At 44.0% G+C, this 14,779-nt stretch overlaps 1 protein-coding gene across 1 annotated transcript; it reads right to left on the minus strand.

The window, feature by feature from the left end:
• Positions 1-300: 300 nt before the first annotated feature.
• On the minus strand, positions 301-2,517 carry FAM170B (family with sequence similarity 170 member B). Its single transcript, XM_019730147.3, has 2 exons — positions 2,406-2,517; positions 301-1,043 (listed from the first exon to the last, which is right to left on the minus strand). Exons 1-2 carry the CDS (start codon positions 2,515-2,517, stop codon positions 301-303), a joined length of 855 nt encoding a protein of 284 aa, XP_019585706.2.
• Positions 2,518-14,779: the final 12,262 nt, after the last annotated feature.

Raw genomic sequence — 14,779 nt, forward strand, 5'->3', positions numbered from 1 at the left:
AGAAATCCCTGTGGCCTCATGCTGTGGACTTCAGATGCTGCACCTGCCCTCAGAAACACTTGACACCCTCTCCTCCTTGGATTCAGCTTTTGAAATGGACTCTGGTTGAAATGCTGTGCCCTTGGAAGGTTCTTTCCCCTTCCCTTCTCACAGCCCTCCCAGCTCTATGCTCACTCAGCTGGGTCCTTCCCCCCTGGCCTCGTCCTCTCTCCCTATCCCCGAGGCTCAGATCCTGCTGGCCGGGAAAAGAGCAACTGAGGTACCAGAGGTGAGGGCAGGGCTGGGCATATCACCTTCAGCTCACTGCTTCTGCTGCTGCGTTGGAAGCACCCTGCCCTGGGGCCCTGGGCGGTCAGTGCTGTCCGAAGGGCTCTGCTCTTCCCCCTCCTCCTGTTCTTGGTCCTGGGCCCGCCTTCTCTCCAGCATTTCCTCGTAAAAGATCTGGCAGCTGAAGCCCTCTTGGATGCCATGCTGAGCATGTTCCAGCAGCGCCTCCAGAGTGGGGAAGACCCGGCAGCAGGCCACACAGCGCAGCCCGTAGTTGGTGGTGACCAGCCAGTCCGGGGTTTCCCGCAGTTCCTGCAGACAGCTCTCCAGGGGCCCCAGCAGCTCCGTGCCATCCTGCTCCTCGCAGCCGTTGTCCTTGCTGGCTTCCAGCTCCCAGCGCAGGTCGGTGTTAGAAGCCATCTCAAAGGAGGAGCCTTTCCTCCTCTGCCTCCCGATGAACTCAGCTTGGTGAATGCGGGGCTTCCTGCTAACAGGCTCGAAGCCGGCCTCGGTCTCCCAGGCCACGGCCACACCCTGCACCGTCTGCACGTGGGTGTAGAAAGCACAGACACTCTGCTGGGCAGCTTCCTCATCACTGTACAGGTAGGAGCAGCAAGACTGGTACTGGGAGTAGGACTGGTACTCGGAAGAAGACTGGGATGATGGCGAGCTGCTCCAGCTCAGCTTCCCCCGGGCCCTGGAGGGGAAACACATGTCTTCGTGATGGAGAATGGCTGGCCCTGGTGGCAGAGATGAGTCCTCCCTCTTTATGGTCCCTGAGAGATGGAAGGAGACTTTCGTCAGTGTCCCCAAGGGATCAGTGCCAAACCCACCTTCAGGACTCTGGCAGGAGGCTGGCTCCAGGGGGCCTTGGGCTCATACCATCACCTCCCTGTGTCCCTTTCCTCATAAAATGGGGGTGATAACAAAGCTGACCTCATGGGGCCATGATACGGATCAAATCATGTGCAGACACATGTATCTATAAGTCATGGATATGATCAAGGACCAAATAACATATAAATGTAATCACCAAAAACTTAACCAAACCCCAAAAGGTGATCAGCTGGTGAATAGACAGATCATGGTACATCCATGCAATGCAAGCTATTCAGTGCTAAAAAGAAATGAACTACTGACACATGCAAAACACCCAAGAATTTCTAATGCATTCTGCTCAATGAAAGCTGTCAGGGTAAAAAGGCCACCTACTACATGATTCTACTGAGATGATATTCTAGAAAAGGTAAATCTACAGGGAGAGAAAAGAGACCAGAGGTTACGAGGACCTGGGGGCAGTGGGAAATTGAGCTCAAAGGGTCATAAGGGAACTTTTGGGGTTGAAAATGTTCTGTATGATGATGGTAGTGGTTACACAAATGAACACATCAACATTCTTCAAATTGTACTCTGACAATGGGTGATGTTTTCGTATATAAATGACAGCTCAATCAAGACAATTTACAAAGCAAGGCATGGGAAGTGCTTCGGCCAGGCCATGCAGCCTCACCTTCCCCTTCAGCTTTGTGATGTGTCTCCATCTTATCCCAGGGGGCATCTTGCCCTCTCCTTGAACACTCAGTGTAGCCCCATCACTATATAAGTGTTTGCCATGTTTTAATTCCTTTCAGTGCTCAAGAAACCCTAAGAAATTGTATTGCTGTGATTCCCACCTGACAGATTAGAAACTGAGGCAGAACATTGAAATGATTGATGGAGCCAGAGTTGCTGCAGGGCACTCTGGCCCGAGAGCCTGTGTGCTACCCACAGGTGCTGCCCATGGTAACTTCACATTGGTCTTCAAATTGATATTCTAGATTAATTTTAATTAGTTTATTATAAAGGAATATTTTATTTACATCACTGCTGAAATCACAGGATTGACATGCAAACTCTGTTTTTTCCAACGCACATTACAACAGATAATGATTAACATTTTACACCTTCATCCTCATACTTCCTGAAATTACTTCATGTACTCCCAACATTGGCCTTGATCAGACCCATCATCCATTTTTATGGCCAATACAACAATTTGGCCGCAGCACAAGGGGTAACCAGGCAGCCACGCCTCCTGCTCCAGGACCTCCCTCCCAGGGAACACACCAGGCCACACCCAGCTCTTTCCTCCCGCCTACCTGGCCAGCACACTTCCACGCTCTCCTCCGTGGACTCCAGGCTGGCCAAGCTGAGGGCGGTTCCATCTGTTGGTGACTCTTCTCCCTTATGGTCTGTAAATTGGCGTTTCATGGCTGGCCACCAGGCCCAGGGGGTTCAGAGCTCCAGCTCAGCTGTTTGTTGAGAGTTGGCTTGGTCTATGCTGATGCCCTGCACTGTCCCCAGCCAGAGTGGCTGCTGGGCCCTTGGTTACCATCTTATTCTATGACCTCGTCAGTGACATTGGTCTGTTCTGTGACCCATGGCACAGTCAGAAACCCATCCAGAATGCCAGGAGAGGCTTCCCACCAAGATTTCATTGCCCTGTTTCTGCCTTGTATATTATTAGGACACACACAAACACAAAGCACAGACACACACTCATAAACACACAACCTGTAAAGACACAAACACCTCAACACACCCATATAGGCATTTAAATGCATATAAATACACATACATTCACACCGACATACATACAAAATCACTCAGATGCATACTCAAAGATACATAAACACACACATTTAAACACAAAGTCACACCCATATACACACATATCACTCAACCACTCACATAGGTTCACACATTTGTGTGCACAAATTCACACCAGATTCACTTAACCACACATACATTCATATACACTGTCATCGCCCAACATCAAAATGGGCCTACTTTGCACTGGGGAAACAGTGTGCAACAAAAAACCTTGCCTTCCCCCTCCCCGCGAACTGTTCCAATGTTCCCACCCATGCCCCATTGAGGCCTCATGGCCCTCCATGGTCTGGGTCCCCAGTCACCTCTCTCAGGTCTCCTCTCTGGATACTCACCCTCACCCAGCTCCTATGACTTAAACACACCAGGACCCTCCCGCTTGCCTGGGACTTTTGCACTTGCCCTTCCTCTGCCAGGAGCACCGTCCCCTAGAGCCCCTGGGGTTCCCTCTCTCACCGTAGTCTGCTGAAACAGCACCTTCTCAGAGTGGCCTGCCTGGAGACCCTAAAGAAGGCAGCACTCTTCAGCCCTCCATCTCTCTGTCACCTTGCCCTGCTTTGTTTCTCATTATAGCGTTTATCACCCTCAGATGTGTGTCTGCATAGCAGGCTTATCAGCATTCATCTCCTCCTTCAATGTAAACTCCACGAGGAGACTTCATTCATTTTTCCAGTTATATCCCTAAGCATCCAGAATCATGTTTGACACATTAACAGGCGCTCCAGAAATAGTTGTCAAATTAAGGAACAAATAAATGATGAGCACTTCGGAGCTGCTGACAAGTGCATGCTTACCCAGTGGCACCCCTTCTCTCAGCACTTCAGATCTCTCTGGCCCCAGGAGGGCTCCTTCTTGCCCCACCACTCTGGGAAGCCCCTCCAGCTTCTCCACCTGCACAAACCTCACTGCAAACACATCACCCTGGCACGCCTTCCCACCTGTCATCTGTCTCTGCTGCAGGATGCCCTATTATTTAAACAGTTCAAAAAGGTGATGGATTAAACTTATTCCAATATTCCAAAAGTAACCCCAACACCACCCCACAGCCTGCACCTAGGAATACACTCCTCTCCAGAACGAGAGGCCACTGTGTGGAGGAAAACCCCACAGAGCTTTACAGAGATGAAATTCACACGCACTACCAAAGACGGTGTTCCTTTTGTGGACAGACACTTGCATTATAAAAACAAAGTGGTACAAGCACAAAAAGTAAATAGATCAACGGAAGATAAAGATAGCCCAGAAAAAGATCACATTATATATTCGACTTTTTAAGGAATAAAGAAACTTTAAAAGTCTCGGAGGAAAAGAAGACTTAGTCAATAAATGAGAGTAATAACTTCTTTTTAACTAAAGTTTATTGGGGTGACAATTGCTAGTAAAGTTAAATAGATTTCAGGTGTAAAATTCGGTAAAGCATCATCTATATATCACATTGTGTGTTCACCACCCAGAGTCAGTTCTCCTTCCATCACCACATATTTGATCCCCCTTACCCTCATCTCCCACCCTCCTCCCGCCTTACCCTCTGGTAACCACTAAACTATTGTCTGTATCTATGAGTTTTTATTTCTTCATTTCTTTGTCGTGTTCTTTTGTTGTTTTCAGTTTTATATACCACATATCAGTGAAATCATATGGTTCTCTGCTTTTTCTGTCTGACTTATTTCACTTAGCATTATAATCTCAAGATCCATCCATGTCGTCGCAAATGGTACTATTTCATCTTTTCTTATGGCAGAATAATATTCCATTGTGTATATAAACCACAACTTCTTTATCCATTCATCTATCGAAGGACACTTTGGTTGTTTCCATGTCTTGGCCACCGTAAATAAAGTTGCAATGAACATTGGAGCACATACATCTTTATGGGTAAATGTTTTCAGATTTTTGGGGTAGATACCCAGGAGAGGGATTGCTGGGTCATATGGCAATTCTATTCATAATTTTTTGAGGAATCTCCACTGCCTTCCATAGCGGCTGCACCAGTCTGCATTGCCACCAACAGTGTATGAGGGTTCCTTTTTTTCTACAGCCTCTCCAACACTTGTTACTATTTGTCTTGCTGATGATAGCCATTCTGACTGGGATGAGGTGATATCTCATTGTGGTTTTGATTTGCATTTCTCTGATGATTAGTGATGTTGAGCATTTTTTCATATGTCTATTCGCCATTTGTATGTCCTCTTTGGAGAAATGTTTCTTCAGGTCCTCTACCCATTTTTTAATTGGATTGTTTTGTTGTTGTTGTTGTTGTTGTTGAGTTGTATAAGTTCCTTATATATTTTGGATATTAGCCTTATTGGAGGCATTGTTTGCAAAAATCTTCTCCCATTCAGTTGGTTGCCTCTTTATTTTGTCGATGGTTTCTTTTGCTGTGCAGAAGCTTTTTAGTTTGACATAGTCCTTTTCATTTATTTTTAGCTTTTACTTCCTTTGCCTTTGGAGTCAGATTCATAAAATGCTCTTTGAACCCGAGGTCTGTAAGTTTAGTACTTATGTTTTCTTTTATGCAGTTTACTGTTTCAGGTCTTATGCTTAAGTCTTTGATCCATTTTGAGTTAATTTTGGTACATGGTGACAGATAGCAGTCTAGTTTCATTCTTTTGCATGTGGCTTTCCAATTCTCCCAGCATCATTTATTGAAGAGACTGTCTTTTCTCCATTGTATGTTTTTGGCTTCTTTGTCAAAAATTGTCTGTCCATATTTATGTGGGTTTATTTCTGGGTTCTCAGGTCTATTCCACTGATCTGTGTGTCTGTTTTTCTGCCAATACCATACCTTTTTTATTATTGTTGCCCTGTAGTACAAGCTGAAGGGAGTGTGATACCTCCAGCATTGTTCTTTTTTCTTAGGATTACTTTGGCTATTCTGGGTCTTTTGCGGTTCCATACAAAGCTGATGATTTTTTGTTCTATTTCTTTAAAAAATGTCATTGGGCTTTTGATGGGGATTGCATTAAATCTATATATTGCTTCGGGTAATATGGGCATTTTAACTATGTTGATTCTTCCAATCCATGAACATGGAATGTCTTTCCATTTCTTTGTGTCTTCTTCAATTTCTTTTAAAAATGTCTTATAATTTTCAGTATATAGCTCTTTCACATCCTTGGTTAAGTTTATTCCTAGGTATTTTATTCTTTTTGTTGCAATTGGAAAAACAAATTATTTTTTGTTTTTATTTCTTTTTCTGAGATTTCATTGTTAGTATATAGCAATGCAATGGACTTTTGTACTTTGATTTTGTAGCCGGCAACTTGAGGGTATTTGTTTATCGTTTCTAATAGCTTTTTGGTGGAGTCTTCAGGATTTTCTATATATAGCATCATGTCATCTGCAAAAGGTGACAATTTAACTTCTTCATTCCCAATTTGGATGCCTGTTATTTCTTTCTCTTGCCTGAGTTTTGTAGCTAATACTTCCAATACTATGTTGAAAAGCAGAGGTGATAGGGGACAGCCCTGTTGTGTTCCTGAACGTAGAGCAAAGGGCTTCAGTTTTTCACCGTTAATTGTGAGATTAGCTGAGTGTTTGTCATATATGGCCTTTATTCTATAAGGTATTTTCCTTCTATACCCATTTTATTAAGTGTTTTAATCATAAATGGATGTTGTATCTTGTCAAATGCTTTTTCTGTATCAATTGATATAATCATATGATTTTTGTCCTTTATTTTGTTTATGTGATGTATCACATTGATGGATTTGCGTATATTGAACCATCCTCGTGCCCCTGGGATGAACCCCACTTTGTCGTGATGTATTATAATCTTTTTAATGTATTGTTGCATTCGATTTGCTAGAATTTTGTTTAGGATTTTTGCATCTGTGTTCATCAGAGATATTGGTCTGTAATTTTCTTTTTGTGTTGTACTTAGCAGGTTTTGTATCAGGGTAATGTTGGCCTCATAAAATGAACTAGGGAATATTGTCTCTTCTTTAATTTTTTGGAAGAGTTTTTGAGTAGGATAGGTGAGCATGAACATTTTTATTAAATCAACTTTGGTCTCACCTCATATGAAGCAACTAAGGATATTTTCATGTGATTCAGGGTTATGTTTTAATTTAAAATGTTTACAGAGATGTGAAAAAATAATACAAATGGGACCACTTTAAAATGAAGCCAGAGTGCTATGCCAGAGGAACTGCGTTGCCCGTCTTAAACCTCAAACCTTGGAATGTAAAAATAGGGCAAAATAACCTTTGGACTGGGCCTAGGGCAGCATTGTGTCCCAAAGAGCTATTTGCAAAGATAACAGGAAAGCAGTTATTATGACTCCTGGACTGAAAATTTAAAACACTGTTTAGAATTGATATCACTATGTTATTTTATCTGCACTGATAAAAATGCTGTCCACCTATTAATGTAACTGTTCCCCTTCCCTTTCTCATAAATGCCCATTGCCTTTGTTTTCTTTTCTTTTTTTTTTTTTATTAAATTTATTGAGGTGACAATTGTTAGTAAAATTACATAGATTTCAGGTGTACAATTCTGTATTACATCATCTATAAATCCCATTGTGTGTTCATCACCCAGAGTCAGTTCTCCTTCCATCACCATATATTCGATCCCCCTTACCCTCATCTCCCACCCCCCACCCCCCACCCCCCGCCTTTGTTTTCTAATTGGAACATTAATTGAGCGTGTTCCTGAATTAATGATTCCTGAATAGCTATTCCTATTGCTCTCAAATAAAAGTTTGTTTGCCTCTCACTTTAAAAGGCCTTTCTATTTTTAAGTTAGCAAAGAAAATATAAGTTAACATTTGTCATTAAAGGGTGGCTTTTCTGGACATAAATGATATTAATCTTACAAGCATCTTTGAATCTTTGTTCTTGTTTTAACTTCATTCCTTAAAAAAATCTCGCTGCTTCAGTTTGCATTTCTCTGATTTTTAGTGAAACTCAAATGACCAGTTCAGTAAAGGAAATGATCAGGCACTTCCCAGGAGAAGAAATGAGAAATGCAGGTGGCGGATAAACATATAAGATGTTCAACCAACTGTAATAAGGAAACTACAAATTTAAAAAACATGATAATATGTGATTATCATTTCACCCTTTAAAATAAGTGAGAGTTAAAAATATTGACAGTTCTTAGTCCTAGTAAGGACGTGAAGAAATAAACACTTTTATACACTTTTGGCAACAGTGTAACTTGCCTTTCTTAAAGGAAATTTGGTAATACCCATTAAAATTAAAAGCAGGCATGCTCTTCCACTCAGCACTTTACTTGTCATTTCTTTCCTTAGAAACATTCACATTTTGTTCTATGTGTGTGAAATAGCACATAAAAAATATTTATTGCAGTATTGTTCATAATAGAAAAAAACAGGAAACATTCCAAAGATCCATCAAAGTAAAGAAATGGTTAAAGAAATTACAACATAACCAAACTGTGGAATACTACACATCTATAAAAAGAAAGAGATCTACAGTTACTGCTAATGAATTCATGTTGAGTGAAAAAAGATGCAGGGGAATCCAAATTTAAACATGCTAACTCCTCTCCCCAAAAACCCCAAAGCAAGTTCTCTAGTATCTATATAAATAAAGGCACAGAGGAGATATGAAGAAATGGGAACAGTGGTAACCTCAGGGAACAGAAAAAAGATTAGGTGGGGCTGTGGGAGGTTGTATTTTCCAAAGGTGGCCACACCAGTATGTCTCCCATCCGGCATGCTCTTCTTACAAAGTGAAGTTGACACTCCTGCATCGAGAGAGAAGAGGTCCCTCTTCCTGAACCAGGGTGGGCTTCCCTCAACCAATAGGATGCAGAGGAATGATGCTTAGAAAGGGTTGATGCTAGGTCAGAATGAACAATATGATTTCCTCCTTGTTTTCTCTCTCTCTCTCTCTCTCTTTCTCTCTCTCTCTCTGTTTCTCTATCACCCCATCCCCAACTCTCTCCACTCTCCTCAACCACCATGTTGTGAGGAAACCCAGACCACATGGAGAGATGGGGCAGCCACATGGAGCTGTCCCAGCCACCACCGGAGGTGTGAGTGAATAAGCCTTCTGATAACTCTACCTTCCAGTATTTCAGTTTCCCAGCTAGGGCCGCAGACACTTGAGAGCAGAGACTAGCCATCCCTGCTGAATCCAGCCATCTGCTCTGCCTGAATTCCTGACCCTCAGACACTGTGAGCATAGTAAAAAGTGTTCTAACCACTAGGTTTGGGGGTGATTTGTTATGTAGCTATAGTAATTTGATGGACTGTGACTGTGTCCCTGTACTGTTTCTATATGTTCTAGTGAGGCAGCTCACTGACCAGCGGCTGGACTGCAGGGGACGCATTCCTGGCCCCGCTGAGTGCTGTGGTTCCCCACCCCCATCATCCGTGTACTTATTTGCTCAGTCCCAGGATTCTTGTAGGCAGCTCCAGGCGTGTTAACTTGCACCCCCGTGGGAAACTACAGTGCTTACATAAACTTACTTTTGTCTTTAGCCCTACAGTTTATGGTCAAAATACCATTTTCCAAAGTTACCTGGATCAGCTCCCTTTTCCCCCAGAATTCACATATGTTCTTTCCAATCCTCTCAACACTCCTGCCAGGCAGTGAGTGAACCCTACTTCACAGAGGGAGGTTGAGGCTCTGTGGGTCAGACGGGGTGCAGGTGGGAGGCACGGGGTGGGGTGCTTACACTTACCTCCTAAGCCCAAAGGCAAGGCTGCTTTGCCAGACTGCCCTATGCTGTCCCTGAGGGCTGCTACCTGGGGGTGGCTTTGAGCAATGCCCACCAAAGTGTGCAATGTCCTTCACTCTGACGTGGCCTCTGGGCTGCTTCCGGCCATGGCCACAGGGAAGGCCCTCTGTCCCAGCCCCTCCTCTTGCTCCATGCACATATTTATTGGAGGCCACCCATACAGGGTTCCTGCCCTCCAGGGGGAGGGAGGGGAGGATGTTTATGGCCCAGGCTGGCCCAGGCCCCTGTGTCCCAGCCCCTGCAGTTTTCCAGCTGGTTCTCCAGCCTTGCCAACAACTCCCATGCTCCAGTGCCTCAGCCAGCAGGGTTTGTGTGCAAAACCCCAAAAGGACCAACGCAGCACTTTCTTGGAGCTCTGATTCTTGGCCAGCTCATTTCATACATTACATGTGAGCCCTAAACCTCATCAAGAAGGAGGGAGTATTTTCCAGTCTTAACTTTTCTTCCAAAATCTACTCTTCCCAGCTCTTTTTTCTCTGCTTGGAAGAGGCTAACAGGAAACACACCAGCCACAGACAGGGCAGGAAGCAGAGACGCCACCTCTTGCTTCCCTTCCCTTCTCACTCCAGAGACTGGCTCATGCCACAATTGAGGAGGCCACAGGGGGAAGCAAAGCATGCATCCCAGAGCCGATGAACATCCAGAAATAATAGGCTGTCCACTTGGCCAAGGAGCCTGACATTCCCCAGGTGGTACATCGGTCGTGGCATCTCTGTGGCTGAGCCACTGTGTCAAGTGTTTTAAATGGGCAATGCTCTTCTCTTCACACTGGAAAGAGGATAGGGGATCAACAACCCCGCCACCCTCCTCCCCAAAGAACTCCTGTGACCAGACTTAACACCCGAGGGAGGGAGATAAGTGGGGACCCGCCCTGGGTGCTGCTGGCCAGGTATAGGGTGCCTTCTGGAGTGGAGGGATCCCCCAGAGAAGGTCAATCTCAGGACTTACTGATGATCTCAGCCTTGTGCTAAGTCTGCAGAGAAAGTGTCAGAAGCTATCAGACACGTTGAGGATTAAAGTAGGGAAATATTTTTCATGTTCATTTTCTGTTGCTTCTTGTAACTATTTAAAAAGAAGTGAGTCAGTGGAGCATGTAAGGAAAAACTCAGTCACAGAGAAATGTAATACGAAGAGCTCTTCCTCAGGCTCCCCAGGAGAATGGGGAAGGGAGAGGGAGTTCTGCTTTTGTTTTCTTTCTGATTTAATAACAGGCTGCTTCTTCTTCGTGGTTTGTTTGGAGCAATCTCGGGGTTTTGACCTTAACCTCAGGGCGCTCACACAAATAGCCTGGGCCTTCTCTGTCATCAGGGAGGAAGGGGTTGCCCCTCAGGCTGGGCCCTCAGGCATGTCCCTGGCTATGCTCCAGGCCCCAGAGCCCCAGCCTGACCCAGAGCCTGCCTCCCTCCTGCCCAGCTCTGGCTCCATGGGACCACAAATGTTCAACAAGATTTCTGGATGCAGAAGAGCCTTTTTCCAACATATGCTTCCTTAGAAGGGTGATCTCAGCTGAGAGGAAGGACATCCCAGCTGGAGGCCACACACGTGACCCAGCAGCTCCAGGATGCCAGCAGCTGGCCACTCCCCACATGTGTTCTTAGACAGCCACACTGGGAGCTCTGGGGAGGAGGAGGTCTTCCCTCTCTACATCCAGAATGTGCTGGCTACAGGCCACCCTGAACACAACTGTCAGGCCACCAGATCTTAACTCGGCCTAAGTGAACCTCTGGAAACACTGGCTCCAACTTGGAAGGTGGGATCCCAGGACCTCAAAGGCCAACAGTGAGTTACCACAATTTCTGAGTGTGCTGGGCTTAGTCCTGTGCAGACTTCAGCTCACAATCAAGGCATTTGTAAAACCTACTGGAAAGCAGCACGTATGCTCACATATAACCAGAGCAAAACTGGGGTGATTTCTTTTTATCCCCACAATTAGAATGGTTATTGCAGACCCTTGTATTGCAGACCCTTGTCTTCAGGATTTTTTTTCCCATCCAGTCCTTCAGAGAAAGCGTCTCTTTTGTGAGATGGTGCAGTCCCTTAATAGATGATAAGGGAGGAAGCCAACCACTGTCCCTTCCCCAGCCCATTGCAAAAGGCTTGTAGCTGATTCCAGGCCCTCCAGGAATGAAGTAGGGGTGAGGTGAGGGCTTCTAGGAAGGCTAGATAAGGCTACATGAAATTCCCACAGGAAATTTCCCAAGAAAGGAATCTGAGGCCAAGATTTAGGGGCCAGAACATGAGGCAGCCCATTCAGCCACACCAGTTTGCTGTCAGATGTGTTCCTGCAGTGCAGGGAGACTGCCTCTCCTCCTCTCCAGGGTTGTGGTTGGCTGGCGGGGGGCGGGGACGGAATTTTCAGCGTGCAAACTTGACTTTCCTTGGTTAAATTTGTTCCTAAATATTTTATTCTTTCTGATGCTATGTAAATGGAACTGTTTTCTTAATATCTTTTTTTGGATTGTTCATTACTGTTGTACAGAAATACAACTCTTTTGTTATTCAACTTTGCTGAATTTGTTTATTAATTCTAACTGTTTTGTGGATTCTTTAGGGATTTCTACATATAACATAATGTCATCTGCAAATATAGTTTTACTTCTTCTTTTTCAATTTGGATGCCTTTTATTTTTTTCTCTTTTCTAATTGCTCTGGCAAGAACTTCAGTACAATGTAGAAATGAAGTGGCAAAAGCTGGCATCCTCGTCTTATTCCTATCTTTGGGGAAAGCTTTCAGTCTTTTATCATGGGGTATGTTGCTAGCTGTGGGTTTTTATATATGGCCTTTTTCATGTTGAGGAAATTCCCTTCTAATCCTACTTTATTGAGTGCTTTTATCATAAAAGGATGTTGGATTTTTTAAAATGCTTTTCCTGCATCAATTGCTATAGTTATGTATGTCAGTTTTTTTTCTCTTCTTCCTATTAATTTGGTGAATTACATTGCTTGATTTTCCAATGTTGAGCCCCCCTTGCCTTCAGGATAATCCCCACTTGGCTTTGCTCCAGTAGGAGGTGTGATCCTAAAGGCCCCTCTTGCTTGTGTGGTCAGCACCTTCAGGTTGGCAAAATGGGAGGTGCTCGCGGTCGGGGAAACGCTTCAGTGAGGCAGAAAAGGGCTCTGGCACGCACCCACAGTGCACAGGGGATGGGCAGGAAGGGGCCAGAGCAGTGTGCTCCCCACCACCTGACCACCTGTCACCTGAACCAGCCAGTGTCAGGCCACTATAGATACCCATTCCTGGAGAGGAGAGGGGAGCCCCGCCAGTGTTGGCGAGAGGAGGTCAGCTTCACTTGATTCACTTCACAAGGGAAAGAACGCTCTCCCAGAGGCGGTCCGTAGTCCACCTAGCTGTCAGAAATTCAACAAATATAGTAGTCCCCTCTTATGCATGGTTTCGCTTTACGTGGTTTCAGTCACCCGCAATCAATCACAGTTGGAAAATATTAAATGGAAATTTCCAGAAATAAACAATTCATAAGTTTTACATCCCATGCCATTCTAAGTAACATGATGAAATTTTGTGCCATCCGACTCCATCCCACCCAGGACATGAATCATCCCTTTGTCCAGTGTCTCCATGTTGTACAAGCTACCTGCCTGGTAGTCACTTAGTAGCCATCTTGGTTATCAGCTCTCCTATCTTGGCTTGTGTTCAAGTCACCCTTATTTTACTTAATAATGGCTTCAAAGTGCAAGAACGGTGATATTGGCAATTCGGATATGCCAAAGAGAAGCTGTAAAGTGCTTTTTATAAAAACTGAAATGGTATTATATGTACCGTTTCATATATAGAAAAAACAGCATACATAGGGTTCGGACGTATGCGTGGTTTCAGGCACCCACTGGGAATCTTGCAACATGTCTCCTGTCGATAAGGGGGAACTACTGTATGAATTATTTATTATTTATAGGAGGAAACTAGAAGCATCTGCATATTATTTAAATTTTGATTTAAGTTTTAAAACAATTCCCAAAACTTGGAAGATAACTCAGAAAATTCATTATTACTTTATTGGATACAACACATAATAGGCTATTTACATAGCACAAATTCACAGGCGGTGGTACTTTCCAGGGAAATATCACTGTATTTGGACTAAAAAATATTTTTTTTTACATTATTTACCTGCCTTAGTGAAAAAGGCATGAATGGCTTATTTGAATCACAGCACATATACAAATTCAAGTCAACTCATTGGAAAATTACAGTTCACAGACATTAGTAATGTGATAAGGAGCAGTCACACTGTAGGATTCACTACTCAACCCACAGCAAATTAAATCAATCACAATACAGCCAAACTAAGATAATTAAAAGACAAGAATAGCAGCAATTGAAAACTGATCTCTCAAGACCTCACTGATGAGGTTCTGGAAACAAAGCACACTTCCCCAAATTGCCAGATTTCTCTCTGCACAAGTCATGTGCAAGCTGGGCTGCACTGTCTAAGAGCCAGATGTCTTAGCAGGACCCCAAGTCTCAGTTCTTGTAAAGCCTGGTAATGGACTGTTTTAATATACAAATGCCAAATATTTGAAACCAAAATAATTCCAATTGCCATTGTGTAGCCATTGGTTAAATGCAAAAAATAAGGTCAGTGTAACCATGCATTATATTCCATGAGGGTAGAAAAATGACTGCAATGATTTCGTCCCCAAGAGGCGCCTCCCGTGGTGTGCTGGGGCCAGCTAGTACTGGCCAGTGAGAGCCAGTTGTTAAATCCTTCAATAACGTTTTGCAAGCCAGTTGTTAAACACAGCCATTATCAAAATTAAAATCGTATCAACTTACAATTAAATTACATTAAACACAAAAGTAATAAATACTTAAAATCATTAATTCCTAATTATTTTACTACATTTTATGACACATTGGCAGCTTATAAGAGGGGTTAGAGGGAAGATTGACACCATGGTACTATGCAAAGGTAAAATCAAGGCCTTTCTTATCCCCCACTCCCACCCCTACCCCAGGCAGGGAGAGGGTTGTGAAACTGCAACACCATCGCCCTACTGGGACTCCTACGGACAGCTGCCCAGAGTCCACGGTTCTGGTGGGAAGACAGGCCCTTTAGGCAATTTTCCCCCTGTAACTCTGCCTTTCTGGAAGTTTCCACAATGCAAATATCTTAATCCTTCAAACAACCGC

Source organism: Rhinolophus sinicus, chromosome 15 (genome assembly GCF_057876585.1).
Source record: "Rhinolophus sinicus isolate RSI-liver-muscle chromosome 15, RSI-T2T, whole genome shotgun sequence".
In the NCBI taxonomy this organism is placed as follows: Eukaryota; Metazoa; Chordata; class Mammalia; order Chiroptera; family Rhinolophidae; genus Rhinolophus; species Rhinolophus sinicus.